At 53.0% G+C, this 27,242-nt stretch overlaps 1 protein-coding gene across 1 annotated transcript in view; it reads left to right on the top strand.

Annotated features, from left to right (window-relative positions):
* Nucleotides 1-26,177, top strand: part of LOC125449733 (CUGBP Elav-like family member 3-A) — a 63,878-nt gene extending 37,701 nt beyond the window's left edge. Inside the window, 5 exon segments of the mRNA XM_059642932.1 lie at nucleotides 1,726-1,809; nucleotides 8,534-8,677; nucleotides 12,216-12,352; nucleotides 18,957-19,106; nucleotides 23,197-26,177. Coding sequence (XP_059498915.1) covers nucleotides 1,726-1,809; nucleotides 8,534-8,677; nucleotides 12,216-12,343 — 356 coding nt within the window. The 3' untranslated portion in view covers nucleotides 12,344-12,352; nucleotides 18,957-19,106; nucleotides 23,197-26,177.
* The last annotated feature ends 1,065 nt before the right edge of the window (nucleotides 26,178-27,242 follow it).

Below are 27,242 nucleotides of genomic sequence, written 5' to 3'. Positions count from 1 at the left end.
TATCACTGTTAGGAGTCTGTACATAACTCCCATTATAGTTTTTTTGCCTTTGTGGTTCCTCAATTCCACCCACACAGACTCCACATCTCTGACCCTATGTCATTTAGTGCCGTAGATTTAATTCCATTCTTAACTAACAAGGCAACACCACCCCTTCTGCCCACCTCCCTGTCTTTTCGATATGTTGTGAATCCTTGGATGTTTAAACTGCCAGCCCTGAGCTCCCTGCAACCATGTCTCTGTGATGCCTATCACATCATAATCATTCAAGAGGATTTGTGCTGTTAATTCATCTACTTTGTTGCGAGTACTACGAGTATTTAGATAAAGTGTCTTAATGCTAGCTTTCTTATCATTATTAGAGAGGTTGGAAATCCCAAGATGTCTTAAAGTTATCCTTCTTGCTGTATTCCTAGTCTGCCTCGAGCTTAAATCCACCTGTACACATGCTATCCTGTTGCTTATCTTTCCATTTAACTCCATACTCCCTGTCCTCTTTCACTTTTCCTTCCCCCCGACTCACGAGTTTAAAGTCCTACTGACCGTCCTATTTATCCTTTTCGCTAGAACACTGGTTCCAGATCAGTTCAGGGTGGAGGACCGTCCCAACGGTACAGATTCCCCCCGGTTCCAAAACTGATGCCAATGCCCCATGAAATGGAATCCCTCTTTCCCACACCAATCCCTTAGCCACTTGTTTACTTCCCTAACTTTGTTTTCCCTGTGCCAACTGGCACGTGGCTCAGGCAGTAATCTGGAGATTATGACCCTTGAGGACCTGTACTTCAGTTTCTTTCCTAGTGCTTCATAATCCCTGAACAGGTCCTCTACCCTAGCTTTGCCGATGTCGTTAGTCCCAACGTGGACCACAATAACTGGATCCTCCCCCTCCCGCTCCAGTATCCTTTCAACCCCCTCGGAGATGTCCCGCCACCCTGGCACCGGGCAGGCAACACACCATGCGGGGCTCCCGATCCAGCTTGCATAGGATACTATCTGTCCAACCCCCTCGGAGATGTCCCGCACCCTGGCACCGGGCAGGCAACACACCATGCGGGGCTCCCGATCCAGCTTGCATAGGATACTATCTGTCCCCCTAATTATAGAATCCCTTATAACAACTACCTGTCTTTTTGCTCCCCCCTCTTGAATGGCCTTCTGCACCGCGGTGCCGTGGTCAGCTGGCTCATCCTGTCCACAGTCCTTTTCCTCAACCCGTACAGGGAGCAAGAATCTCGTACCTGTTGCTCAAGGTCAAGGGCTGAGGCTCCTGCACTCCTGAACTCTGAATCCCCTACCTGCCTCACTTACAGTCACACCTTGTCCCTGAACAGAGCTTTACCCTGTATCTAACCCCGTGCTGTCCCTGTACTGGGAGTGTTTGATGGGGCGGGGGAGAACAGTGTGGAGGGAGGTTTACCCTGTATCTAACCCCGTGCTGTCCCTGTACTGGGAGTGTTTGATGGGGCGGGGGGAGAACAGTGTGGAGGGAGGTTTACCCTGTATCTAACCCCGTGCTGCCCCTGTACTGGGAGTGTTTGATGGTGGTGGTTGGCGTAGAGGGAGCTTTACACTCTATCTAAGCGCCTGCCCTGGGAGTGCTGTTGAAAACAATTAAATTCCTAACGTGCTGAGTGAACCTGACAGTGACAATGTCACACAGGCGGCAAGATATCCCCGAAAACGTGTGCCCCTGTTTATTCTTCAACCTTCTGTGTTAAACAGCCACATACCCAGCCACTTATGAGGTTGTTCGCCCGGCATTTTCACAGCAACCAGCCGTGGTATCTCAGCAACAGCAGCGAGAAGGTAAGTGGCATATTCAGTGTTAGGCAACAGTACTGAGGCCGGGACATGGGAGGTTTGAAGAGGGGGGAGGGGGCTTGTCGTTCAGTCCTGCAGTGTGTGTCTGCTCAAGTCCCATTCCTGCAGAGTCTGAACTGACTGGGAGCCTGTAGGTGGGAAGGGAGGAGGGCGATAGTAGGGGAGGGAGGGGAAAGGAGAGGTCCACCCAGGCTAAGGGGAGGTGATGGCCTGTAAACCCACAGACCCAGGTGATGTTCTGGGCACCCAGGTTCAAATCCCACAATGGCAGATGGTGGGAATTGAATTCAATAGAACTCTGGAATTAAAACCCATTGCTGACTGTCGGGAAAAACTGATCTGACTCAAAGATGTCCTTTAGGGAAGAAAACTGCCATCCTTACCTGGTCTGGCCTACATGTGACTCCAGACCCACAGTAACATGATTGACTCTTAATTGACTGGCCTGGCCAGTTACACCAACATCCTACAAATGAATAAAACAAAAGGAAAACGTTTGGGCTGTTCAGGCATGTCAGACAGACATGTACAGTGCTACAGCATGGTGTTCCCTCAGCGCTGACCCTCCGACAGTGCGGGTCTCCCTCAGCGCTGACCCTCCGACAGTGCGGGTCTCCCTCAGCGCTGACCCTCCGACAGTGCGGGGCTCCCTCAGCGCTGACCCTCCGACAGTGCGGGGCTCCCTCAGCGCTGACCCTCCAACAGTGCGGGGCTCCCTCAGCGCTGACCCTCCAACAGTGCAGTGCTCCCACGGCGCTGACCCTCCGACAGTGCGGGGCTCCCTCAGTGCTGACCCTCTGACAGTGCGGGGCTCCCTCAGCGCTGACCCTCCAACAGTGCAGTGCTCCCACGGCGCTGACCCTCCGACAGTGCGGGGCTCCCTCAGCGCTGACCCTCCGACAGTGCAGTGCTCCCACGGCGCTGACCCTCCGACAGTGCGGGGCTCCCTCAGCGCTGACCCTCCGACAGTGCGGGGCTCCCTCAGCGCTGACCCTCCGACAGCGTCCGCTCCCTCAGCACTGACCCTCCGACAGTGCAGGGCTCCCTCAGCGCTGACCCTCCCACAGTGCGGGCCTCCCTCAGCGCTGACCCTCCGACAGTGCGGGCCTCCCTCAGCGCTGACCCTCCGACAGTGCGGGGCTCCCTCAGCGCTGACCCTCCGACAGTGCGGGGCTCCCTCAGCGCTGACCCTCCCACAGTGCGGGGCTCCCTCAGCGCTGACCCTCCCACAGTGCGGGGCTCCCTCAGCGCTGACCCTCCGACAGTGCGGGGCTCCCTCAGCGCTGACCCTCCGACAGTGCCCGCTCCCTCAGCGCTGACCCTCCGACAGCGTCCACTCCCTCAGCGCTGACCCTCCGACAGTGTGGGGCTCCCTCAGCGCTGACCCTCCGACAGTGCCCGCTCCCTCAGCACTGACCCTCCGACAGCGTCCGCTCCCTCAGCGCTGACCCTCCGACAGTGTCAGATGAAAGCAAATAGCAAGGGGAATTGAAAGGAATTGAAAGGAATAGGAAGTTTTTGCCTGGTTGAGGCTGTATCTGGGGGACTGTGGACTGGACTGGTCACTTACAGAGGGATGGTGGGAGCAGCTGAACATATATTATGGAACAGTACAGCACAGCACAGGCCCTTCGGCCCACGATGTTGGGCCAAACCTTTACCCTAATCCTAAAGTCTATCTAACCTCAATAATAAAATGTGAGGCTGGATGAACCCAGCAGGCCCAGCAGCATCTCAGGAGCACAAAAGCTGACGTTTCGGGCCTAGACCCTTCATCAGAGACGGGGATGGGGTGAGGGTTCTGAAATAAATAGGGAGAGAGGGGGAGGCGGATCGAAGATGGAGAGAAAAGAAGATAGGTGGAGAGGAGAGTATAGGTGGGGAGGTAGGGAGGGGATAGGTCAGTCCAGGGAAGACGGACAGGTCAAGGAGGTGGGATGAGGTTGGTAGGTAGGAAATAGAGGTGCGGCTTGGGGTGGGAGGAAGGGATGGGTGAGAGGAAGAACAGGTTAGGGAGGCAGAGACAGGTTGGACTGGTTTTGGGATGCACTGGGTGGAGGGGAAGAGCTGGGCTGGTTGTGTGTTGCGGTGGGGGGAGGGGACGAACTGGGCTGGTTTTGGGATGCGGTGGGAGAAGGGGAGATTTTGAAGTTGGTCAAGTCCACATTGATACCATTGGGCTGCAGGGTTCCCAAGCGGAATATGAGTTGCTGTTCCTGCAACCTTCGGGTGGCATCATTGTGGCACTGCAGGAGGCCCATGATGGACATGTCATCTAGAGAATGGGAGGGGGAGTGGAAATGGTTCGCGACTGGGATGTGCAGTTGTTTGTTACGAACTGAGCGGAGGTGTTCTGCAAAGCGGTCCCCAAGCCTCCGCTTGGTTTCCCCAATGTAGAGGGAAGCCACACCGGGTACAGTGGATGCAGTATACCACATTGGCAGATGTGCAGGTGAACCTCTGCTTAATGTGGAAAGTCATCTTGGGGCCTGGGATAGGGGTGAGGGAGGAGGTGTGGGGACAAGTGTAGCATTTCCTGCGGTTGCAGGGGAAGGTGCCGGGTGTGGTGGGGTTGGAGGGCAGTGTGGAGCGAACAAGGGAGTCACGGAGAGAGTTGTCTCTCCGGAAAGCTGACAGGGGAGGGGATGGAAAAATGTCTTGGGTGGTGGGGTCGGATTGTAAATGGCGGAAGTGTCGGAGGATAATGCGTTGTATCCGGAGGTTGGTAGGGTGGTGTGTGAGAACGAGGGGGATCCTCTTGGGGCGGTTGTGGCGGGGGCGGGGTGTGAGGGATGTGTCGCGGGAAATGCGGGAGACGCGGTCAAGGGCGTTCTTGATTGCGGGAAATACGGGAGACGCGGTCAAGGGCGTCCCCACACCCGGCACCTTCCCCTGCAACCGCAGGAAATGCTACACTTGCCCCCACACCTCCTCCCTCACCCCCATCCCAGGGCCCAAGATGACATTCCACATTAAGCAGAGGTTCACCTGCACATCTGCCAATGTGGTATACTGCATCCACTGTACCCGGTGCGGCTTCCTCTACATTGGGGAAACCAAGTGGAGGCTTGGGGACCGCTTTGCAGAACACCTCCGCTCAGTCCGCAACAAACAACTGCACCTCCCAGTCGCAAACCATTTCCACTCCCGCTCCCATTCTCTAGATGACATGTCCATCATGGGCCTCCTGCACTGCCACAATGATGCCACCCGAAGGTTGCAGGAACAGCAACTCATATTCCGCCTGGGAACCCTGCAGCCATATGGTATCAATGTGGACTTCACCAGTTTCAAAATCTCCCCTTCCCCAACTGCATCCCTAAACCAGCCCAGTTCGTCCCCTCCCCCCACTGCACCACACAACCAGCCCAGCTCTTCCCCCCCACCCACTGCATCCCAAAACCAGTCCAACCTGTCTCTGCCTCCCTAACCTGTTCTTCCTCTCACCCATCCCTTCCTCCCACCCCAAGCCGCACCCCCATCTACCTACTAACCTCATCCCACCTCCTTGACCTGTCCGTCTTCCCTGGACTGACCTATCCCCTCCCTACCTCCCCACCTACACTCTCTCCACCTATCTTATTTACTCTCCATCTTCGGTCCGCCTCCCCCTCTCTCCCTATTTATTCCAAAACCCTCACCCCATCCCCCTCTCTGATGAAGGGTCTAGGCCTGAAACGTCAGCTTTTGTGCTCCTGAGATGCTGCTTGGCCTGCTGTGTTCATCCAGCCTCACATTTTATTATCTTGGAATTCTCCAGCATCTGCAGTTCCCATTATCTCTGATACGCTTTTACAGGTCTCGCTGCTTTTACTGGTCTCACTGCTTTTACTGGTCTCCCTGGTTTTACTGGTCTCACTGGTTTTACTGGTCTCACTGGTTTTACTGGTCTCACTGGTTTTATAGGTCTCATTGCTTTTACTGGTCTCACTGGTTTTACAGGTCTCACTGCTTTTACTGGTCTCACTGCTTTTACTGGTCTCCCTGGTTTTACTGGTCTCACTGGTTTTACAGGTCTCACTGGTTTTATAGGTCTCATTGCTTTTACTGGTCTCATTGCTTTTACTGGTCTCACTGCTTTTACTGGTCTCACTGGTTTTACAGGTCTCACTGGTTTTACAGGTCTCACTGGTTTTACTGGTCACATTGGTTTTACTGGTCACATTGGTGTTCCTGTATTCCTGGTGGTTTTTGGTATTTGTGGCAGAGGCGTTATAAGGCTGTGGAATATTGGGCAAGGGACGACTAGGCCTCTCCAGTGATAGAGGGAGTGGGGAGAGGAAGCGAGGGAAAAGAAGGGGAAAGGAGGAGGGAGAGGGAGAAGGGTGGGAAAGGGGGAGGGGGAGGATGAGGGATGGTTGCGGATTGGAAGGGAGGGAGAAGGAATGGGGTGGGACTGGAGGGGAGGGGGAGGAAGGGGAAGAAGGGGAGTGAGGAGGGGAAATGTGCCTGGGTGGGAAGGAGGCGGAGGGGGGAGGATGCGGAAGAGAGCGGAATGTGCCTGGGTGGGAAGGAGGGGGAGGGGGGACGATGAGGAAGAGAGCGGAATGTGCCTGGGTGGGAAGGAGGGGGAGGGGGGAGGATGAGGAAGAGAGCGGAATGTGCCTGGGTGGGAAGGAGGGGGAGGGGGGAGGATGAGGAAGAGAGTGGGAACGTGCCTGGGTGGGAAGGAGGGGGAGGGTGGAGGATGAGGAAGAGAGTGGGAATGTGCCTGGGTGGGAAGGAGGGGGAGGATGAGGAAGAGAGTGGGAATGTGCCTGGGTGGGAAGGAGAGGGAGAGGGGGAGGATGAGGAAGAGAGTGGGAATGTGCCTGGGTGGGAAGGCGGGGGGGGGGGGAGGATGAGGAAGAGAGTGGGAGTGTGTCTGAGTGGGAAGGAGGGGGAGAGGGGGAGGATGAGGAAGAGAGCGGAATGTGCCTGGGTGGGAAGGAGGGGGAGAGGGGGAGGATGAGGGAGAGAGTGGGAATGTGCCTGGGTGGAAAGGAGGGGGAGAGGGGGAGGATGAGGAAGAAAGCGGAATGTGCCTGGGTGGGAAGGAGGGGGAGAGGGGGAGGATGAGGAAGAGAGCAGAATGTGCCTGGGTGGGAAGGAGGGGGAGGGGGGAGGATGAGGAAGAAAGCGGAATGTGCCTGGGTGGGAAGGAGGGGGAGGGGGGAGGATGAGGAAGAGAGTGGGAGTGTGCCTGGGTGGGAAGGAGGGGGAGAGGGGGAGGATGAGGAAGAGAGCAGAATGTGCCTGGGTGGGAAGGAGGGGGAGGGGGGAGGATGAGGAAGAGAGTGGAATGTGCCTGGGTGGGAAGGAGGGGGAGGGGGGAGGATGAGGAAGAGAGTGGGAATGTGCCTGGGTGGGAAGGAGGGTGAGGGTAGAGGATGAGGAAGAGAGCGGAATGTGACTGATTGGGAAGGAGGGGGAGAGGGGGAGGATGAGGGAGAGAGTGGGAATGTGCCTGGGTGGAAAGGAGGGGGAGAGGGGGAGGATGAGGAAGAGAGCAGAATGTGCCTGGGTGGGAAGGAGGGGGAGGGGGGAGGATGAGGAAGAAAGCGGAATGTGCCTGGGTGGGAAGGAGGGGGAGGGGGGAGGATGAGGAAGAGAGTGGGAGTGTGCCTGGGTGGGAAGGAGGGGGAGAGGGGGAGGATGAGGAAGAGAGCAGAATGTGCCTGGGTGGGAAGGAGGGGGAGGGGGGAGGATGAGGAAGAGAGTGGAATGTGCCTGGGTGGGAAGGAGGGGGAGGGGGGGAGGATGAGGAAGAGAGTGGGAATGTGCCTGGGTGGGAAGGAGGGTGAGGGTGGAGGATGAGGAAGAGAGCGGAATGTGACTGATTGGGAAGGAGGGGGAGAGGGGGAGGATGAGGGAGAGAGTGGGAATGTGCCTGGGTGGGAAGGAGGGGGAGAGGGGGAGGATGAGGAAGAGAGCGGAATGTGCCTGGGTGGGAAGGAGGGGGAGGGGGAAGGATGAGGAAGAGAGTGGGAATGTGCCTGGGTGGGAAGGAGGGTGAGGGTGGAGGATGAGGAAGAGAGCGGAATGTGACTGATTGGGAAGGAGGGGAAGGGGGGAGGATGAGGAAGAGAGCGGAATGTGCCTGGGTGGGAAGGAGGGGGGGGATGAGGAAGAGAGTGGGAATGTGCCTGGGTGGGAAGGAGGGGGAGGGGGGAGGATGAGGAAGAGAGCGGAATGTGCCTGGGTGGGAAGGAGAGGGAGGAGTGAGGGTGAGGGAGAGAGTGGGAATGTGCCTGGGTGGGAAGGAGCGGGAGGGGGGAGGATGAGGAAGAGAGCGGAATGTGCCTGGGTGGGAAGGAGGGGGAGAGGGGGAGGATGAGGAAGAGAGTGGGAATGTGCCTGGGTTGGAAGGAGGGGGAGGGGGGAGGATGAGGAAGAGAGCGGAATGTGCCCGGATAGGAAGGAGGGGGAGGAGTGAGGATGAGGGAGAGAGTGGGAATGTACCTGGGTGGGAAGGAGGGGGGAGGATGAGGAAGAGAGTGGAATATGCCTGGGTGGGAAGGAGGGGGAGAGGGGAGGATGAGGGAGAGAGTGGGAATGTGCCTGGGTGGGAAGGAGGGGGAGAGGCGAGGATGAGGGAGAGAGTGGGAATGAGCCTGGGTGGGAAAGAGGGGGAGAGGGAGAGGGAGAGGGTCAGGTGTGGGACTGGGAATGCCCATGCTCTGCGCTGACCTGCTCAGGCACTGTGTTTCTGTCTCACCGTTTGGACCAGGGCCTGAGGGCTGCAACATCTTCATCTACCACCTGCCACAGGAATTCACGGACTTCGAGCTGCTGCAGATGTTCCTGCCGTTCGGAAACATCATCTCCGCCAAAGTGTTTGTCGATCGAGCTACCAATCAGAGTAAATGTTTCGGTGAGCTTCCTCTAGCTGCTTCAGGGATTAGGCTTCACCAATCCTGCCACTGCTGCGACCATCTGTAACAGCAGCTGAAGGATCTGAGGAGACGGGCCTACATTGATATAGCTCCTCGACACATCCCCGCAGTTACAGGCCTAGGAGCTGTCTGTCAAATTCTGCTATTGTTGTAACCTTGGTCCCATGGGGACCTACACATCCCGCATCAGCATCGTCAGAGTGACCCAGATGTCTGCTTTTAGCTGATGTGGGCCGAGGGACAGATATTAGCGCAGGACCTACTCTCCCACCCACCTCCCTAATGATCCCTCAGCGCTGACCCTCGGACAGTGCCCGCTCCCTCAGCGCTGACCCTCGGACAGTGCCCGCTCCCTCAGCGCTGACCCTCGGACAGTGGCCGCTCCCTCAGCGCTGACCCTCGGACAGTGGCCGCTCCCTCAGCGCCGACCCTCCGCCAGTGCCCGCTCCCTCAGCACTGACCCTCGGACAGTGCGGTGCTCCCTCGGCGCTGACCCTCGGACAGTGCCCGCTCCCTCGGCGCTGACCCTCAGACAGTGCCCGCTCCCTCGGCACTGACCCTCGGACAGTGCCCACTCTCTCAGCGCTGACCCTCGGACAGTGCAGCGTAACTCCCTCACCCATGTGCTTATGTGGTTCCCTCCCAACTTCGGTCTGGGGCCCAGTCCGTCTCAGATTGTGCTTCCATATTTAGCCTCTGTGTCTGGGAGGGAACAGCAACCACCCCCCCCCCCCCCCAGTGCTAGATTGCCCCTTCCCTCTGTGCCCCCTCGCTGGGCACGAGAGTCATAGAACATACAACATAGAACATAGAACATAGAACAGTACAGCAGAGAACAGGCCCTTCAGCCCACAATGTTGTGCCGACCATTGATCCTCATGTATGCACCCTCAAATTTCTGTGACCATATGCATGTCCAGCAGTCTCTTAAATGACCCCAATGACCTTGCTTCCACAACTGCTGCTGGCAACGCATTCCATGCTCTCACAACTCTGTGTAAAGAACCCACCTCTGACATCCCCTCTATACTTTCCACCAACCAGCTTAAAACTATGACCCCTCGTGCTAGCCATTTCTGCCCTGGGAAATAGTCTCTGGCTATCAACTCTATCTATGCCTCTCATTATCTTGTATACCTCAATGAGGTCCCCTCTCCTCCTCCTTTTCTCCAATGAAAAGAGACCGAGCTCAGTCAACCTCTCTTCATAAGATAAGCCCTCCAGTCCAGGCAGCATCCTGGTAAACCTCCTCTGAACCCTTTCCAAAGCATCCACATCTTTCCTATAATAGGGCGACCAGAACTGGACGCAGTATTCCAAGTGCGGTCTAAGCAAAGTTTTATAGAGCTGCAACAAGATCTCACGACTCTTAAACTCAATCCCCCTGTTAATGAAAGCCAAAACACCATATGCTTTCTTAACAACCCTGTCCACTTGGGTGGCCATTTTAAGGGATCTATGTATCTGCACACCAAGATCCCTCTGTTCCTCCACACTGCCAAGAATGCTATCCTTAATCCTGTACTCAGCTTTCAAATTCGACCTTCCAAAATGCATCACCTCGCATTTATCCAGGTTGAACTCCATCTGCCACCTCTCAGCCCATCTCTGCATCCTGTCAATGTCCCGCTGCAGCCTACAACAGCCCTCTATACTGTCAACGACACCTCCAACCTTCGTGTCATCTGCAAACTTGCTGACCCATCCTTCAATCCCCTCATCCAAGTCATTAATAAAAATTACAAACAGTAGAGGCCCAAGGACAGAGCCCTGTGGAACACCACTCATCACTGACTTCCAGGCAGAATATTTTCCTTCTACTATCATTCGCTGTCTTCTGTTGGCCAGCCAATTCTGTATCCAGACAGCTAAGTTCCCCTGTATCCCATTCCTCCTGACCTTTTGAATGAGCCTACCATGGGGAACCTTATCGAATGCCTTGCTGAAGTCCATATACACCACATCCACAGCTCGACCCTCATCAACTTTTCTAGTCACATCCTCAAAGAACTCGATAAGGTTTGTGAGGCATGACCTGCCCCTCACAAAGCCGTGTTGACTGCATTTAATCAAGCCATGCTTTTCCAGATGGTCATAAATCCTATCCCTGAGAATCCTTTCTAACACCTTGCAGACGACAGACGTGAGACTTACTGGTCTGTAATTGCCAGGGATTTCCCTATTTCCTTTCTTGAAGAGAGGAATTACATTTGCCTCTCTCCAGTCTTCAGGTACAACTCCAGTGGAGAGCGAGGATGCAAAGATCCTCGCAAGTGGCGAAGCAATTGCATTTCTCGCTTCCCAAAGCAGCCGAGGACAAATCTGGTCCGGGCCTGGCGACTTGTCAATCTTAATGTTTGACAAAATTTTCAGCACATCAGCTTCCTCTATCTCTATCCATTCCAGCATGCACACCTGCTCTTCAAAGGTTTCATTCACTACAAAGTTTGTTTCTTTCGTAAAGACAGAAGCATAAAACTCATTTAGGGCTTCCCCTACCTCCTCAGGCTCCACACACAAGTTCCCTATGCTATCCCTGATCGGCCCTACTCTTTCTTTGACCATTCTCTTATTCCTCACTTAAGTGTAAAATGCCCTTGTGTTTTCCCTGATTCCTTCTGCCAACCCTTTCTTGTGCCCCTTCCTGGCTCTCCTCAGACCATTTTTGAGCTCCTTCCTCGCCTGCCTGTAATCCTCTCTCGCTGAGCTTGACCCTAGCTTCCTCCACCTTATGTAAGCTCCCTTCTTCCTTTTGACGAGAAGCTCCACCGCTCTCGTCATCCAAGGTTCCTTTATCTTACGCCTTCTTGCCTGTCTCAGAGGGACATATTTACTCATCACTCGCAACAACTGTTCCTTAAACAGTCTCCACATGTCTATAGTGCCTTTACCACGGAACAATTGCTCCCAGTCCATGCTTCCTAACTCATGTCTAATCGCATCATAGTTTCCTCTTCCCCAATTAAATATCCTCCCATTTTGCCTAATCCTCTCCTTCTCCATAGCTATGTAGAATGTGAGGCAGTTATGGTCACTATCACCAAAATGCTCTCCCACCACAAGATCTGATACCTGCCCCGGCTCGTTTCCGAGCACCAAGTCTAGAATGGCCTCTCCCCTCGTCGGCCTGTCAACGTACTGAGTTAGGAAACCCTCCTGAACACACCTTACAAAAACAGCTCCATTCAAATCTTCTGCTCGAAGGAGGTTCCAATCAATATTGGGAAAGTTAAAGTCACACCAGTCATGTAGCCCAAGGTCACTTGGCCGCTCATCCCTTTAGTGCTGGCTGCCTGGGGATCAGGGACAGGAGAGGTCCCAGTGGGTACCCAGTGGAGGGTCAGCATGGGAATGCTGGGTTGGTGGGCGAGGAGTCGGGGAGGTGGGAGAAGGTAGATGAATCCAGGACACTGACTCTCCTTTATCTCCAACCCCCAATACTACCGCACCCCCCCCCCCCCCCCGCCCCGGCCAATCTCCCGACCCTCACAACTCCCCCGAACACTGTACGTCCAGGTTTTGTGAGCTTCGATCACCCAGCAAGCGCACAAGCTTCCATCCAGGCCATGAATGGCTTCCAGATTGGTATGAAGAGGTTAAAAGTGCAGCTGAAAAGACCGAAAGACGCCAACAGACCATACTAGATGCAGCAGGTACGTGAGCATCGAGGGGTGAGGGAGTGCAACCTGCGATGGGCCGCGGAGGGAGGGGGAGGAGTCTAAAACACATGGGTACCCATGGACGATAAACCCAAAGAGGATGACCATGAAGCCCTGATTGGTCTCCCCAGCCCTCTATTCTCTTGCTATCCATCGCTGGTACAGATCCCGAGACCCATTCCACTCTGCGCTCCCTCTACCCAGCCATTAATACCCCCCAAACCTCACCACCACACCCTCTTAATCCAGGATACATTGTCGCTTTGAGACTCTAAGGGCTGTGAGTGGGGGGCGTGGCCATAGGTTGGCATGGAATGGGAACGCTGCCCAGGCAGAGCACGTTTTCCCAAGAGGCCGTCAGCGATTCTGGGGGCCGCTTGCCAAGTGTGGGGTGGAGTGCTGGAGTACAGAGCTTTCCCCAAAGGCTTTGCAGACGTTCGAGGTGAGGCAGAGCGGGTGGAAAAGGTGACGGTTTCGGAAATTATGAGGGATTCCAAGCAGCTGATCACCAAAAGGGAAAGGGTATGGAAGACACTGGAGAAAGGATTGAAAGGGTGCTTTAGGTATTTCTGGGCAAAACCCCAGCTCAGTTCAACACCATCAGTTAAATAGTCCCTGACAATCATTAATGCATACAGGAAGAGAGTGGGATTATGCTGGGTGGGGTATTAAAGGGAGCAGGGAGTGAGGGGGGAGAGTGGGATTAGACTGGGTGGGATATTAAAGGGAGCAGGGAGTGAGGGGGGAGAGTGGGATTAGACTGGGTGGGATATTAAAGGGAGCAGGGAGTGAGGGGGGAGAGTGGGATTAGACTGGGTGGGATATTAAAGGGAGAGGGGACTGAGGAGGGAGAGTGGGATTAGACTGGGTGGGATATTGAAGGGAGCGGGGAGTGAGGGGGGAGAGTGGGATGAGACCGGGTGGGATATTAGAGGGAGTGGGGACTGAGGAGGGAGAGTGGGATGAGACTGGGTGGGATATTAAAGGGAGCAGGGAGTGAGGGGGGAGAGTGGCATTAGACTGAGTGGGATATTAAAGGGAGCGGGGAGTGAGGGGGGAGAGTGGGATTAGACTGGGTGGGATATTATAGGGAGCGGGGAGTGAGGAGGGAGAGTGGGATTAGACTGGGTGGGATATTAAAGGGAGCGGGGAGTGAGGGCGGAGAGTGGGATTAGACTGGGTGGGATATTAAAGGGAGCGGGGAGTGAGGAGGGAGAGTGGGATGAGACCGGGTGGGATATTAAAGGGAGCGGGGATTGAGGGGGGAGAGTGGGATGAGACTGGGTGGGATATTAAAGGGAGCGGGGAGTGAGGGGGGAGAGTTGGTTTGTTGGTTTAATTTGCAGTGAGATATTAAAGGATGGAGAAGTACACACACACACACACACACACACACACACACACACACACACACACACACACACACACACACACTGACACAGACACACACACAAATACTGTTCTTTACATCTCATCGACGTTGCTGCCTGGCCAGCATTTATTGACCTTCCCCAATTGGTGTGACTCAGAGATTATCGAGGTACCTCCCCAGACCCTGCCATCGTGCCCAGGAAGGGAAACATGGGTTTTGGAAACCAGTCTGTCGCTGAATTATTCGGCCAGGAACTATAATTACACTCTGCACCCCACCCTCTCCCCATCACAACTTCCACCATCGGTTCAGTAGGAACAGTGTGGGATTTTTTTTTAACTCAAAGGGGTTTGGAACCCGCATGAGCTTTCACAGAAACACAAGGAAAGGGTCAATATTACTTTCTTCTGAATGAATGAGTCATGCTCAAATTGATAGGCTATCAGGGACCATCTTATATTATTGTGACAAATCAGGGAAATGAAATGTGAGGCTGGATGAACACAGCAGGTCCAGCAGCATCTCGGGAGCACAAAAGTTGACGTTTCGGGCCTAGACCCTTCATCAGAGAGGGGTATGGGGTGAGGGTTCTGGAATAAATAGGGAGAGAGGGGGAGGCGGACCCAAGATGGAGAGAAAAGAAGATAGGTGGAGAGGAGAGTATAGGCAGGGAGGTAGGGAGGGGATAGGTCAGTCCAGGGAAGACGGACAGGTCAAGGAGGTGGGATGAGGTTAGTAGGTAGGAGATGGAGGTGCGGCTTGGGGTGGGAGGAAGGGTTGGGTGAGAGGAAGAACAGGTTAGGGAGGCAGAGACAGGTTGGACTGGTTTTGGGATGCACTGGGTGGAGGGGAAGAGCTGGGCTGGTTGTGTGGTGCAGTCGGGGGAGGGGATGAACTGGGCTGGTTTTGGGATGCGGTGGGGGAAGGGGAGATTTTGAAGCTGGTGAAGTCCACATTGATACCATTGGGCTGCAGGGTTCCCAAGCGGAATATGAGTTGCTGTTCCTACAACCTTCGGGTGGCATCATTGTGGCACTGCAGGAGGCCCATAATGGACATGTCATCTAGAGAATGGGAGGGGGAGTGGAGATGGTTTGCGACTGGGAGGTGCAGTTGTTTATTGCGAACCGAGCGGAGGTGTTCTGCAAAGCGGTCTCCAAGCCTCCGCTTGGTTTCCCCAATGTAGCGGAAGCCACACCGGGTACAGTGGATGCAGTATACCACATTGGCAGATGTGCAGGTGAACCTCTGCTTAATGTGGAAAGTCATCTTGGGGCCTGGGATAGGGGTGAGGGAGGAGGTGTGGGGGCAGGTGTAGCATTTCCTGCGGTTGCAGGGGAAGGTGTGGTGGGGTTGGAGGGCAGTGTGGAGCGAACAAGGGAGTCACAGAGAGAGTGGTCTCTCCGGAAAGCAACCGCAGGAAATGCTACACGTGCCCCCACACCTCCTCCCTCACCCCTATCCCAGGCCCCAAGATGACATTCCACATTAAGCAGAGGTTCACCTGCACATCTGCCAATGTGGTATACTGCATCCACTGTACCTGGTGTGGCTTCCTCTACATTGGGGAAACCAAGCGGAGGCTTGGGGACCGCTTTGCAGAACACCTCCGCTCAGTTCGCAACAAACAACTGCACCTCCCAGTCGCGAACCATTTCCACTCCCCCTCCCATTCTCTAGATGACATGTCCATCATGGGCCTCCTGCAGTGCCACAATGATGCCACCCGAAGGTTGCAGGAACAGCAGCTCATATTCCGCTTGGGAACCCTGCAGCCTAACGGTATCAATGTGGACTTCACCAGTTTCAAAATCTCCCCTTCCCCTACCGCATCCCAAAACCAGCCCAGCTCGTCCCCTCCCCCCACTGCACCACACAACCAGCCCAGCTCTTCCCCTCCACCCAGTGCATCCCAAAACCAGTCCAACCTGTCTCTGCCTCCCTAACCTGTTCTTCCTCTCACCCATCCCTTCCTCCCACCCCAAGCCGCACCTCCAGCTCCTACCTACTAGCCTCATCCCACCTCCTTGACCTGTCCGTCTTCCCTGGACTGACCTATCCCTTCCCTACCTCCCCACCTATACTCTCCTCTCCACCTATCTTCTTTTCTCTCCATCTTGGGTCCGCCTCCCCCTCTCTCCCTATTTATTCCAGTTCCCTCACCCCATCCCCCTCTCTGATTATTGGTCTAGGCCCGAAGCGTCAGCTTTTGTGCTCCTGAGATGCTGCTTGGCCTGCTGTGTTCATCCAGCCTCACATTTTATTATCTTGGATTCTCCAGCATCTGCAGTTCCCATTATCACAAATCAGGGAACATGGTTTAAAAGATGAGACAGTAGATGCTGGAGAGTCAACTGCAGATGCTGGAGAGTCTTAGGTAACAAGGTGTGAAGCTGGGTGAACACAGCAGGACAAGCAGCATCAGAGGAGCAGGAAAGCTGATGCTTCAGGCCTAGACCCTTCACCAGAAGATATTTTCTGAAGAAGGGCCTAGGCCTGAAACGTCAGCTTTCCTGCTCCTCTGATGCTGCTTGTCCTGCTGTGTTCATCCAGTTCCACACCTTTTTACCTCATGGTTTAAATGATAAATGTTTTTATTTACATTGTTAATAAGACTGATGTTTTTCTTAATAATACTAAGTGTTTCATGTCATTATCATTCTGTGAATCTCATAAATATGTGTTTGTTTTAATACTCTCGACCAATCGACCTACAATTTCACAGAATCCATCCCGAGCAAGCAAACGATTACATTTTTGACCCCTCTGTTTTATTTTGCCCCTCTGTCTTTAAATGGGATGTTACTAGATCTGGTTCTAATCTGTGATGGAAATGAAATTTATCTCCACCGTCATTGCCCAGGGTTTAGAAATGGCAGCCCTGTTGCCTGGGGTGGTTGGTGTACCCAACGCTAGCCTCGGGAGGACTGCCACAGGTCTAGGTGTCAAACCGTTTCCCCCAACCACTCACTGCCTCTGCCCTTCCCCGGATCCAACCATTTACTTCCTCATGTTACTCACAGGGTGTGGGCATAACTAGCTGTGCTAGTGTTGATGGCCCGATCGCTCAGAGCCCGAGGGGGCAGTTAAAAGTCACCCCGACTGCTGTGTACAGTCGATGGCCCTCCTTCCTGCCTAAGAAACATTCACGAACCTGATGGGCTTTTCCAGCTATCCACTTCATAGTTCATGAGAGATTTCATTCTGGATTTTTTTTCCCAAATTAAAATCCTGCCAACCTGGCATTCGAGCCTGGGTGCCCAGAACACGACCTGGGTCCCTGGGTTCACTGTCTAGCGATAATCCCTCTTCGACCATTGCCTCCCCCGCCTTGCCCATTATCAGTTGGGATGTATGTCACCCACTAAGCAGAGAGGCACCTGGCCTTCCTGACACTTCTGGGTACCTGGGTTCAAATCCCTGCCCTCACCCCGATGGGTGGCAATATTTTAAAACAGTAGTCTTTTCAACTTCTTAAATCGCTTAACAGCAAAATAAAAACCCCTGATGGTCACCAAGCTGGTTGTTGTGTCCTTACTGTACACGTGACTCCAAACCCACAGCGATGGGGCTCATGAAGCTTCACTGCCCTCTGAAATGGCAGCCCCTTGGTTCAGGGGTGGTCAGTCATAGCTGGCCCGACCAGCAATCTCCATGTCCTGCCATTGACCCAGTGCCAGGAAAAGGTGATCGAGATTTAGAACGTTGATATGTACAGCACAGTACAGGCCCTTCGGCCCACGATGTTGTGCTGACCTACTATCCTACTAAGATCAAACTACCCTGCACAACAAAATGTGAGGCTGGATGAACACAGCAGGCCAAGCAGCATCTCAGGAGCACAAAAGCTGACGTTTCGGGCCTAGACCCTTCATCAGAGAGCTCTCTGATGAAGGGTCTAGGCCCGAAACGTCAGCTTTTGTGCTCCTGAGATGCTGCTTGGCCTGCTGTGTTCATCCAGCCTCACATTTTGTTGTCTTGGATTCTCCAGCATCTGCAGTTCCCATTATCTCTCAAACTACCCTGCATACCTTACATTTTACTATCCTCCCTATCCAAGAGTTGTTTAAAAGTATCTGACTCCACTACCACCGCTGGCAGCACATTCCACACCCCCACCACTCTCTGTGTGAAGAACGTACCTCTGACATCTCCCCTATACCTCCCTCCAGTCACCCTAAAATTATGTCCCCTCATCATAGTCATAGCCCCTGGGAAAAATTTGGCTCCCCTGGCATTGTCACAATGCAGGAAGGAGGCCATCCAGCCCGCTGCGTGTGCCCTCTGGCTTGGCATCTTGCAGAGTGCCCCTCTCCTGCCTTTCCCTGCTGTGTGTTCTTGGGAGAAACCAGCAAAATGGTCACCCCCGCCCTGGGTGAGTGGGACCATAGCTCCAGCCCTCCAGGATGTACTTTTACATTTCGTTCGTGGGTTTGAGGTTGGCACCAGCTTTCCCAGCACTTAGTTCCCACCCCAGGGAGGGCAGCTAAGCCTCAACCACATTGGCTGTGGGTCTGGAGTCACATGTAGGCCAGACCAGGTAAGGATGGCAGTTTCCTTCCCTGAAGGACATTAGTGAACGCAGATGGGTTTTTCCCCGATAATGAATGCTGGATTCATTAGACTCTCAATTGAATTCCGTTTCCACCATCTGCTGGGCGGGATTGGAGCCCAGGTCCCCTGGATTAACACGCCGTTGCCTCCCCCCATTCTGTTGTGGTTTAGAGCGAGAAAGAGGGAGACAGCCTTTTGTAAAGGAGGGATCCTGACCTCCGCTCTTCCCAGCAGCACCTCACCACTTGGCAAAACCACTGCAGGGAATTATAAAGCACATTAACTTTCCTTGCTCCCTGCACGGAAACTGGGAGCGATTCCAGAAGCCCGGCTAAACCCAGGAGGGTCCAGGGTCGCTGTTCTAAAGTGTCCTGGTCGTGTTCAGTTATACATTTTCTTTTCCTTTCGAAGCTAGCTTGAATGTTTTCCCAGTATCTGCCCCCTTCCCCTTCTCCCTTTGTCCTGTTACCTGTGAGTGTCTCCCCTACTGCCCCCCCCCCGTTAACCCACCTGATATTTAAAAAAACAAAAAGCATACAAGAACAAAAAGAATTTTGACAGTGATTTCTTTTCCCTTTGTCTGCTTTTAATTTTCATTGTTCACCGACATTCCCCCCCCTTCTCTCTCTCTCTCTCTCTTCCTTCTTTATGTTCTCATTTTTAAACACAAAGGCATCCCCACCCCCTCCCCCGTGAGACTGATCACAGGCCCCAGTACAAATCCAAAAAATGTCTCCGGGAGACAGCAGCCACACTTACACACGCTGACCAAAGCGAATCAATCCCCCTAAAGCTGTCACCGGACACAGGAGGCTCGTCCTTGTAAGTTGCATCGTCTGAATGAGGTGTTCTATGCAAAGACTTGGAATAAGGCTATCAGAACTGTCATGTTCACAGTCTCGCTACGTTGCATGACAAAGAGTATATATTTTGCAGCTGTGCCGTGCATTTCTCTTCCTTTCCTTTTTGCCCGTGGTTCCAGTGAACTCGATGTTGTCTTTCATGGTATTACATTCTAGGTGGTTGTTTTATTTTGTTTCTTTTTTGTTTTATGTTCCAATGACTCTCTTTCCCAAACCTCGTCCGCTCACGGCCCCTTTTCACATGTGCTGACCATGGCTGTGCCATTTGTCTGTCTGTCAGTTACCTCTGTGTTAGAATTGTACGGATAAACAGTGAGCCGTTCATTCCTGGTCCTGCTCACTCGGTGCTTTTGTCTGTTGGCCATTTCATTGCTGCTTCTTGCTGTTCCCCTTCGCTGTGCTGTCACTTAGGGTTCCTTGCGTGGAAAATCACAGTCCCTGAAGCACTCATCTTCCCAAATCCGTCCCCGGGTCTCCCGGTTCCCAGCCTTGACCTGTTCCCGAGCCCCTGCCACCCTCCTCCTCCCTTTCCCAGATTTCACCCCCTCCCAACCTCGCAGTTCAGAGTCAACCATGTTGCTGTGGGTCTGGAGCCACATGTAGGCCTGGACCAGGTAAGGATGGCTGTTTCCATCCCCTAAAGGACATTAGTGAACGAGATTGGTGGCGCAGAAACTCGGCAGGTGCCTGGGGTGGGGAAAGGCATCTTGGCCGAAAGACTGCAGGAAGCTGCAGCACTGAAGGGATTTGGGGAATGTTTGTCCGTCAACCTCAAAAGAGGCAGCATCCCAGAGAGGGTCGTGGGGACAGAAAATGGACTGTTGGTCTCTATCCCAAAGGGGATGGAGTGTCAAAGTCAGGAGGTTTTACTAAAACCCTACAAGTCTAGTCAGGCCTCGGCTGGAATAGTTTGGGGGCTCCATACCTAAGGAGAGAGAGACTGAGGAGTTTCACTTGAAGAGTAATCCCGGGGATGGAGCGACTATATTTATGAGGAGAGGTTGAATAAATTGGGCCTGGTACTCATTGGAGGTTAGGAGAATGAGAGGTGCAAGATTCTTAGGGGCAAAACCAGAACTTGCTGGAAAAGCTCACTAGGTCTGGAAGAACCTGTGGAGAGAAATCAGAGTTCATGTTTTAGGCCAAGTGACCCTTCCTCAGAACTGAGAGATTCTTGAGGAAGGGTTACTCGACACGAAACGTTAACTCTGATTTCTCTCCATAGGTACTACCAGAATCGCTGAGCTTTTCCAGCAATTTCTGGTTTTGTTTCGGATTTACAGCATCCGTGGTTCTTTCGGTTAAGATTCTACTGGGGAGACTGCCAGGGGAGATGTGGAGAGGGTGTTTTCCCCCTTGTGTGGGAGAGTCTAGGACCCAGAGGGGCATCATCTCAGAATAAAGGGGTTGCCTATCGAATGCAGAGATGGGGAGGAATTTCTTCTCTCTGAGGGGAGTGAATCTGTGAAATTACTATCACAGAGGGCTGTTGAGGCTGGCTCATTCATGATATTTAAGGCTGAGACCGATAGATTTTTAATCAAGAAAGGAATCGAGGGTACTTGGGGTGAGGTTGCTAGAAAGGCAGGGACATGGAACTCCCCACTAGTCATCCAATTCTCTGCCTTGTCCGAATTGGTAAATTAAGTACCTGATTAAAGAGGTCACTCAGGGTTGTGACCCTGGACCAACTCTGCTTCCATCTCCCCCTACCAGCAACACCGAACCCCCTGGCTCCCCCACTCCACCCCACCCCTCCTCCTCTCTCCCCAACCAATCTATTTCAGAAGAGAGAGACACATTGCACTGGCTTTTCATCATGCATGCTTCAGGACACATGCACAAGAGTACCAAATTGCAAACTGGCACAGCGATTTGCCACGTGGGAGAAAAGTGTACCTGTTGCTCTGACTTGGCTGGACATTGCCCCAGAGAGGGTAACGGGGAACGCAAGGCAAAGAGGCAATTGATCAACCATGGCTCTGCAATGGTCCTTTCTGCCCGAGCTGCCAATTGTTGTGAGAGCTTGGAAGGTGGTATTCTTGCCATGGGTCCTGAGGAGTGCAAGGTGGTGAGTTTAGCTTGTGCCATCCGAGAGACATGGCCCAGTTTCCTGGCAGCACGCTGTCTCAACTTCTTGCTACTACTGAAGGAATCTTTTCCCGTTTTCTCTGGTTTAAAACGTGTTTACATGCAAAATAAACACCAAACGTGACCTCGCACCTCCTGGAAAATTCCACATTGGCCAACCACTGGGGCTTAAAGAGAAACACACTTGGAATTTCCACCTCTGCGTGTGTCTGTGTGCGTGTGCTGTGGTGTTTTACTTTTCAAATGTGTGTAGATATATATGTTCCTATTTATATATTCCCTGTCTGTGGCCTGTGCTCGCGGTCTCAATGTTTGACCTTGTTCTGTGTGCCCATGGCTTGCCAGGTCCGCGAGCACCCTCAGCTAGTCTTACAACAGGCACCACAATGGGTCATGGTTACAGTGACTGCACCCGTTCTGAGTGAGAGATTGGCTGCTGTTGCAGAATGAAGGGAGCTGGTGGAGCATGTCAAGGTCAAAGCAAGACTCTTCCCCACAGGCACCCAGCAGCACAGGGCAGGGTAGAGATTAAATCACCCTCTACACCAGAATGTAAAGCTCCCTCTTCACACTTGCCGTGGGTCCTGAGGAGGGCTCCCAGGAGATGGACTGCACGGGGTTAGTTACAGAGTAAAGCTCTCTCGACGCTGTCCCCCCATCAAACACTCCCAGGGACAGGGACAGCACGGGGTTAGATACAGAGTGACGCTCCCTCTACACTGTACCCCCCAGCAAACACCCTCAGGGACAGCACAGGGTTAGATACAGAGTAAAGCTCCCTCTACACCGTTCCCCCCCATCAAACACGCCCAGGGACAGGGACAGCACGGGGTTGGATACAGAGTAAAGCTTCCTCTACACTGTCCCCCATCAAACACTCCCAGGGACAGCACGGGGTTAGATACAGAGTAAAGCTCCCACTACACTGTCCCCCCATCAAACACTCCCAGGAACAGGGACAGCACAGGGTTAGATACAGAGTAAAGCTCCCTCTACACTGTCCCCCCCATCAAACACTCCCAGGGACAGGGACAGCATGGGGTTAGATACAGAGTAAAGCTCCCTCTACACTGTCCCCCCCATCAAACACTCCCAGGGACAGGGACAGCATGGGGTTAGATACAGAGTAAAGCTCCCTCTACACTGTCCCCCCATCAAACACTCCCAGGGACAGGGACAGCACGGGGTGAGATACAGAGTAAAGCTCCCTCTACACCGTCCCCCCATGAAACACTCCCAGGGACAGGGACAGCACGGGGTTAGATACAGAGTGACGCTGTTTGTACTAACAGTGAGTTGACCTTGATTGGGTGTTGGGTGAGGGTTTTGCTGGTCGAGGTGATGTGTTATCCATTACCCATTGAGGTGTCCCACATTGCAGCATGATGTGCTTGGAGCTGTCTCGTTGCTGGTTCCTGTGCATGTATTACTCATCATTAACCTCTCTCTCTCTCTGTTTCTCTCTCTCTCTCTCTCACTCTCTCCGTTCCCTTTCCTTCTCCCTCACTCGCTTTCCTATTATGACTGTCTCATCTCTTCCCCGTGTGTCTCATCCTCATCCCTATCTCTAATTTCCACTCATTGCTCTCACATTCTCTCCCTCCTCCCCAATTGTTGACCCCCCCACCACCACTCCTTCCCTTCTCCATCGTGGCTGTCTAACCCCACCCCACCCAACCCTTTCTCCTTCTTGTCTCCTCTCCCTGTTTCATCTTTCCTTGTCCTCTACCCACCTCGCTCTCTTCCCCAACTTCTGTTCACCACTCCCATCACCCCATCACCGCCTTTGTTCTCCTCCACCTCCTCTTCAACATCACCCCACACCCCCTCCCCCCGACTTTGTTACTGTCTTTTTCACGGCCCCCTCCCCCAAACACCACCTCCGTTTCCTCACCCTGCTCTTGCCCCTCTTGTGCCCCCATCTCCCATTCTCTCCCCTGTACACCAATCTGTTCTAGGCTGTGAGCTCACTACTGGAAGGAGCTGCTGCACTGTATCCTCCCTTCTCCCCCAAACACTCCGCTGCCCCACAAAACCCCTCCCACCGTGGCACTCCTTCAGCCGGCACCTCGGGATCTGGAGTCTTTTCCCAATTTCCAGCCGTGGTCCTTCCAGCTGTGACGTGACCCAGGCCAGCCCATTGGATGGATTGCTGTCTTTGCTGGATATTACTAATACTACGGGAAGCTTGCTCCATTTGGTGGGGTTGGGGGGGAGGTTTGGGAGAGGAGGGGGTGTAGGTGGAGAAACCGTGAAAAGGAAGGGGTGGAGAGAGAGGTGGATAAGAAACCACAGTGAACGGGAAGCGAGCCAGAGACCCAGCCCTGCTCTCCTTCCCCCATCCTCTCCAGAGTCTGTGTAGCCTCCCAATCTATGCCAAGTTGGCTCTCTTTCCCCATGGGATGAGATGTTTGACTTGGTTTGGGCTGGGGAGGGGAGGGCATCGTGATGACACCTAGCTGTCCATTGTGGGGGGGTGAGGGGGAATCAGGAACAGGAATCAAACCCACCCCTCCCTCCCACATCCCGAAATAGTTCATTGATCGGGGAGAGTGATCCAAGGCAACGCTATCCCGACTCCCCCCGCAAGGTGAAGGATGGAGTAAACTTGAATTCTGGAGAACAGAAGCAGGAGGAGGCCATTTGGCCCTTCAAACCTGCTCTACCATCCGGTACTATCACGGCCATTCATCCGACTCAGTCCCCCTGCTTCAAGAACAAAAAAACAAAGATGCTGGATAAACTCGGAGGGTGTGACAGCATCTATTTAAAATAAAAACCCAGAGTTAACATTTCAGGTTCGGTGACCCTTCTTCAGAACCGCCTTCCTGCGAGAAAGATCTCCCCCCTGTCCATGCCACAGCCCAACTTTCATCTGCAGGAGAGTGTAACCATCTTCCCCAACATCCCACCTTGACATTTAGTGGCGTTATGTTCTGAGGAAGGGTCACCCGATCCCGAAACGTTAACTCCCGATTTTTTTTTCTCTTTCTCTCCACAGATGCTGCCAGACCTGCTGAGCTTTTCCAGCAACTTCTGTTTTTGTTCCCGATTTACAGCGTCCGCAGTTCTGTTGGCTTCTATTCAGTCTCCCTTCTAGAACTATATCCAACTCCTCCTTTCGGCCCCTATCCGTGGCGGGGAATCCCACAGGCTTCCCCACTCTCTGGGTGAAGTCATTTATCCTGAGCTCTGTCCGATCCCGTCTCCTTTAGCTCGCAACCAGAGACAAACCACATGAGACAATAAAATGTGAGGCTGGATGAACGCAGCAGGCCCAGCAGCACCTCCTGAGATGCTGCTTGGCCTGCTGTGTTCATCCAGCCTCACATTTTATTGTCTTGGATTCTCCAGCATCTGCAGTTCCCATTATCACAAACCACACGAGGGTCCCCCCAGTCTCTGCGAAAGCTTCAAGCATTTTCTGCTTTGTAGATCACTTCTGTGTTTAAAACCATCCCTTGCCTCTTTGGGGATAGGACCATGAAATGAGTCGAGGGGAGGCTGCTGTTTATACATAAATGAAACCTTGACAGCTTTCCTTCCTCATTTGTGAACACCCACCCCCACCCCCCCAACAATGTTTTTCTGCTGCAATCAAGGACAGTCATCATGGTCGCCAGTGCTTTGGGAAAAATTCCAATTTTCCAGATTTTATCATTTAATTGAATTAAAATTCACCCAGCTGCCATTGGTACCGATGTCTGCAGGCCATTCTCCTGGCTCTCGTGCTTACTACATTATCACAGATCTCCCCTGCCCACACCACAGAAGAATTCTCATCTTCACGCGTCTAACCATCGGCCCCTTGACATTCAATGGTGTTCCCATCACTGAATCCTCCCACTATCAACATCCTGGGGGTTACCATTGACCAGGCACTGACCTGGTCCCACACTGTAAACACAGGGGGCTACAAGAGCAGGTCAGAGGCTGGGAATCATGCAGCAAGTAACTCCCTCCCTGACCCACCAAAGCCTGTCCCACCATCGATAAGGCACAAGTCAGGAGTGGGATGGAATACGCCACTTGCCCTGGATGGGGGCAGCCCCAACAACACTCAAGAAGCTCGACACCATCCAAGACAGAGCAGCCCCCGCTAGATTGGCACCACATCCACAAACATTCGCTCCCTCCACCACCAATGCTCACTGGCAGCAGTGTGCACCGTCTGCAAAATGCACTGCAGCAGAGGCACCTTCCATGACCATTTCCAGCGAGTAGGTACGTGAGAACACCACCTGCCACAAGTTCCTGTCTGCGCCATACACACTATCACCACTTGGAAATATATTGGCCGTCCCTTCAGTGTCATTGGGTCAAAACCCTGGAATTCCCTCCCAAAGGGCCATTGTGGATGCCCCTACCCTGCCCGTGGACTGCAGTGGTTCAGGGAGGCAGCTCAACACCCCCCCCCCGCCGAACCTTCTCAAGAGGCAACAATACCGCACCCTGTGTGCAGCCACTCAGAGACAATGCCACACTCTTTCTGAAGAGCAATGGCCTGAAGATAAAACCACTATCTCAAAGCTATTGCTCATCTCCTCCTCCCCACCCCTCTGTATCTGGCACCAAGTAAATATTTATCGTTTGCAAAAAAAAGGTTGAAGAAGTTGCGTTCTGAGTTGTGAGCTCCCCAGAAAATGCTGCATTTGCAGAGTCCTGAGATGTGAGCGAGGGTCCCGTGTTAATGGCAGTGAGGCGATAGGAGATATGAACAATGAACTCTCACTGTGCGTTATCGTAAGCACCTCTCTCTCTGGCCATGCCATGTTTTAACAGTGCAATATGGGAACAGCCTTTAGTATATTTCAGTAGATAAGCGTTGGAGTCGGGTTCTGATTTTATTTATTTTTAATTTATTCTCTTTTATTTAATGTCGAAAGAAAGGCAAAAAAAAACTTTAGCTCCATTCAATAAACAATTTCCTAAAATCTAAACCTGGCTGATTCTTCCTGTTTAGAAACTTGTGTGAATGTTTATTGTAAAAGTGGACCCGCATTGTTTTCTGGGAGTAGGGCGAGGGAGAAGGAACTGGGTCCTTGTCTTCACACTAGGATTATTTGATTGCAGAATGTGGCTGAGGTATAATCTGTTTTCCATTCTGGCAGGGATATAAAGGCCAAGCGTTTGATCCAAATGGCGAGAGGTTGCAGCGGGAGCTGGGTGCCTTAGTGCATTAATCACAGATGGTTTAAGCGTGCTGGTACAGCGAATAATCAGGAGATGTTGTTTATTGTGAGGGCAAGGGAATACAGGAGTTTATGCCTCAGTTATACAAAGTACTAGCGAGACCCCATCTGGAGGAAAGATTGTCTCATTAGAGTGAGTCAGAAATCCTATGACATCAGGTCACCTGACGAAGGAGCAGCGCTCCAAAAGCTTGTGATTTAAAATAAACCCATTGGACTATAACCTGGTGCGGTGTCACTGCTGACTCTGTCCACCCACTGGCACCTTCACATCATCATTTGAGTGAGGGGGTTGCTGGTGGTTTAGCCCACCTCATGGGAAGGGAGGGAGAGTCCTTCATGGTGTGGGAACTGAACTCACGCTGTTGGAATCAGTGTGCATTGCAAACCAACCCAAGGGAGCTGACCAACCAGGGCTGCACAGCAGCTAGCACCGCTGCCTCGTGGCACCAGGGGCCTGGGTTCGCTCCCTCCCTTGAATGACTGTCTGTGTGGAGTGTGCACAATCTCCCTGTGTCAGCTTCCTCCCACAGTCCAAAGATGTGCGCGTCAGGGGTGGATTAGCCATGTTAAATTGACCCACAAAAACCCAACAAACTGCGGATGCTGTAAATCTGGAACACAAACAGAAGTTGCTGGAAAAGCTCAGCAGGTCTGGCAGCATCTGTGAAGAAAATAATCAGAGTTAACCGAGTTTGGCTCCAGTGACCCTTCCTCAGAATTGGGTCTGATTTTTTTTCCTTCACAGGTGCTGACAGACGTGCTGAGTTTTTCCAGTAACTTCTGTTTTTGTCCCTAAATTGACCCATATC

Source organism: Stegostoma tigrinum, chromosome 47, assembly GCF_030684315.1.
Source record: "Stegostoma tigrinum isolate sSteTig4 chromosome 47, sSteTig4.hap1, whole genome shotgun sequence".
NCBI classification, from domain to species: Eukaryota; Metazoa; Chordata; class Chondrichthyes; order Orectolobiformes; family Stegostomatidae; genus Stegostoma; species Stegostoma tigrinum.
The sequence above is the reverse complement of the archived record's forward strand: the minus strand, read 5'-3'. Positions and strand labels throughout refer to the sequence as shown.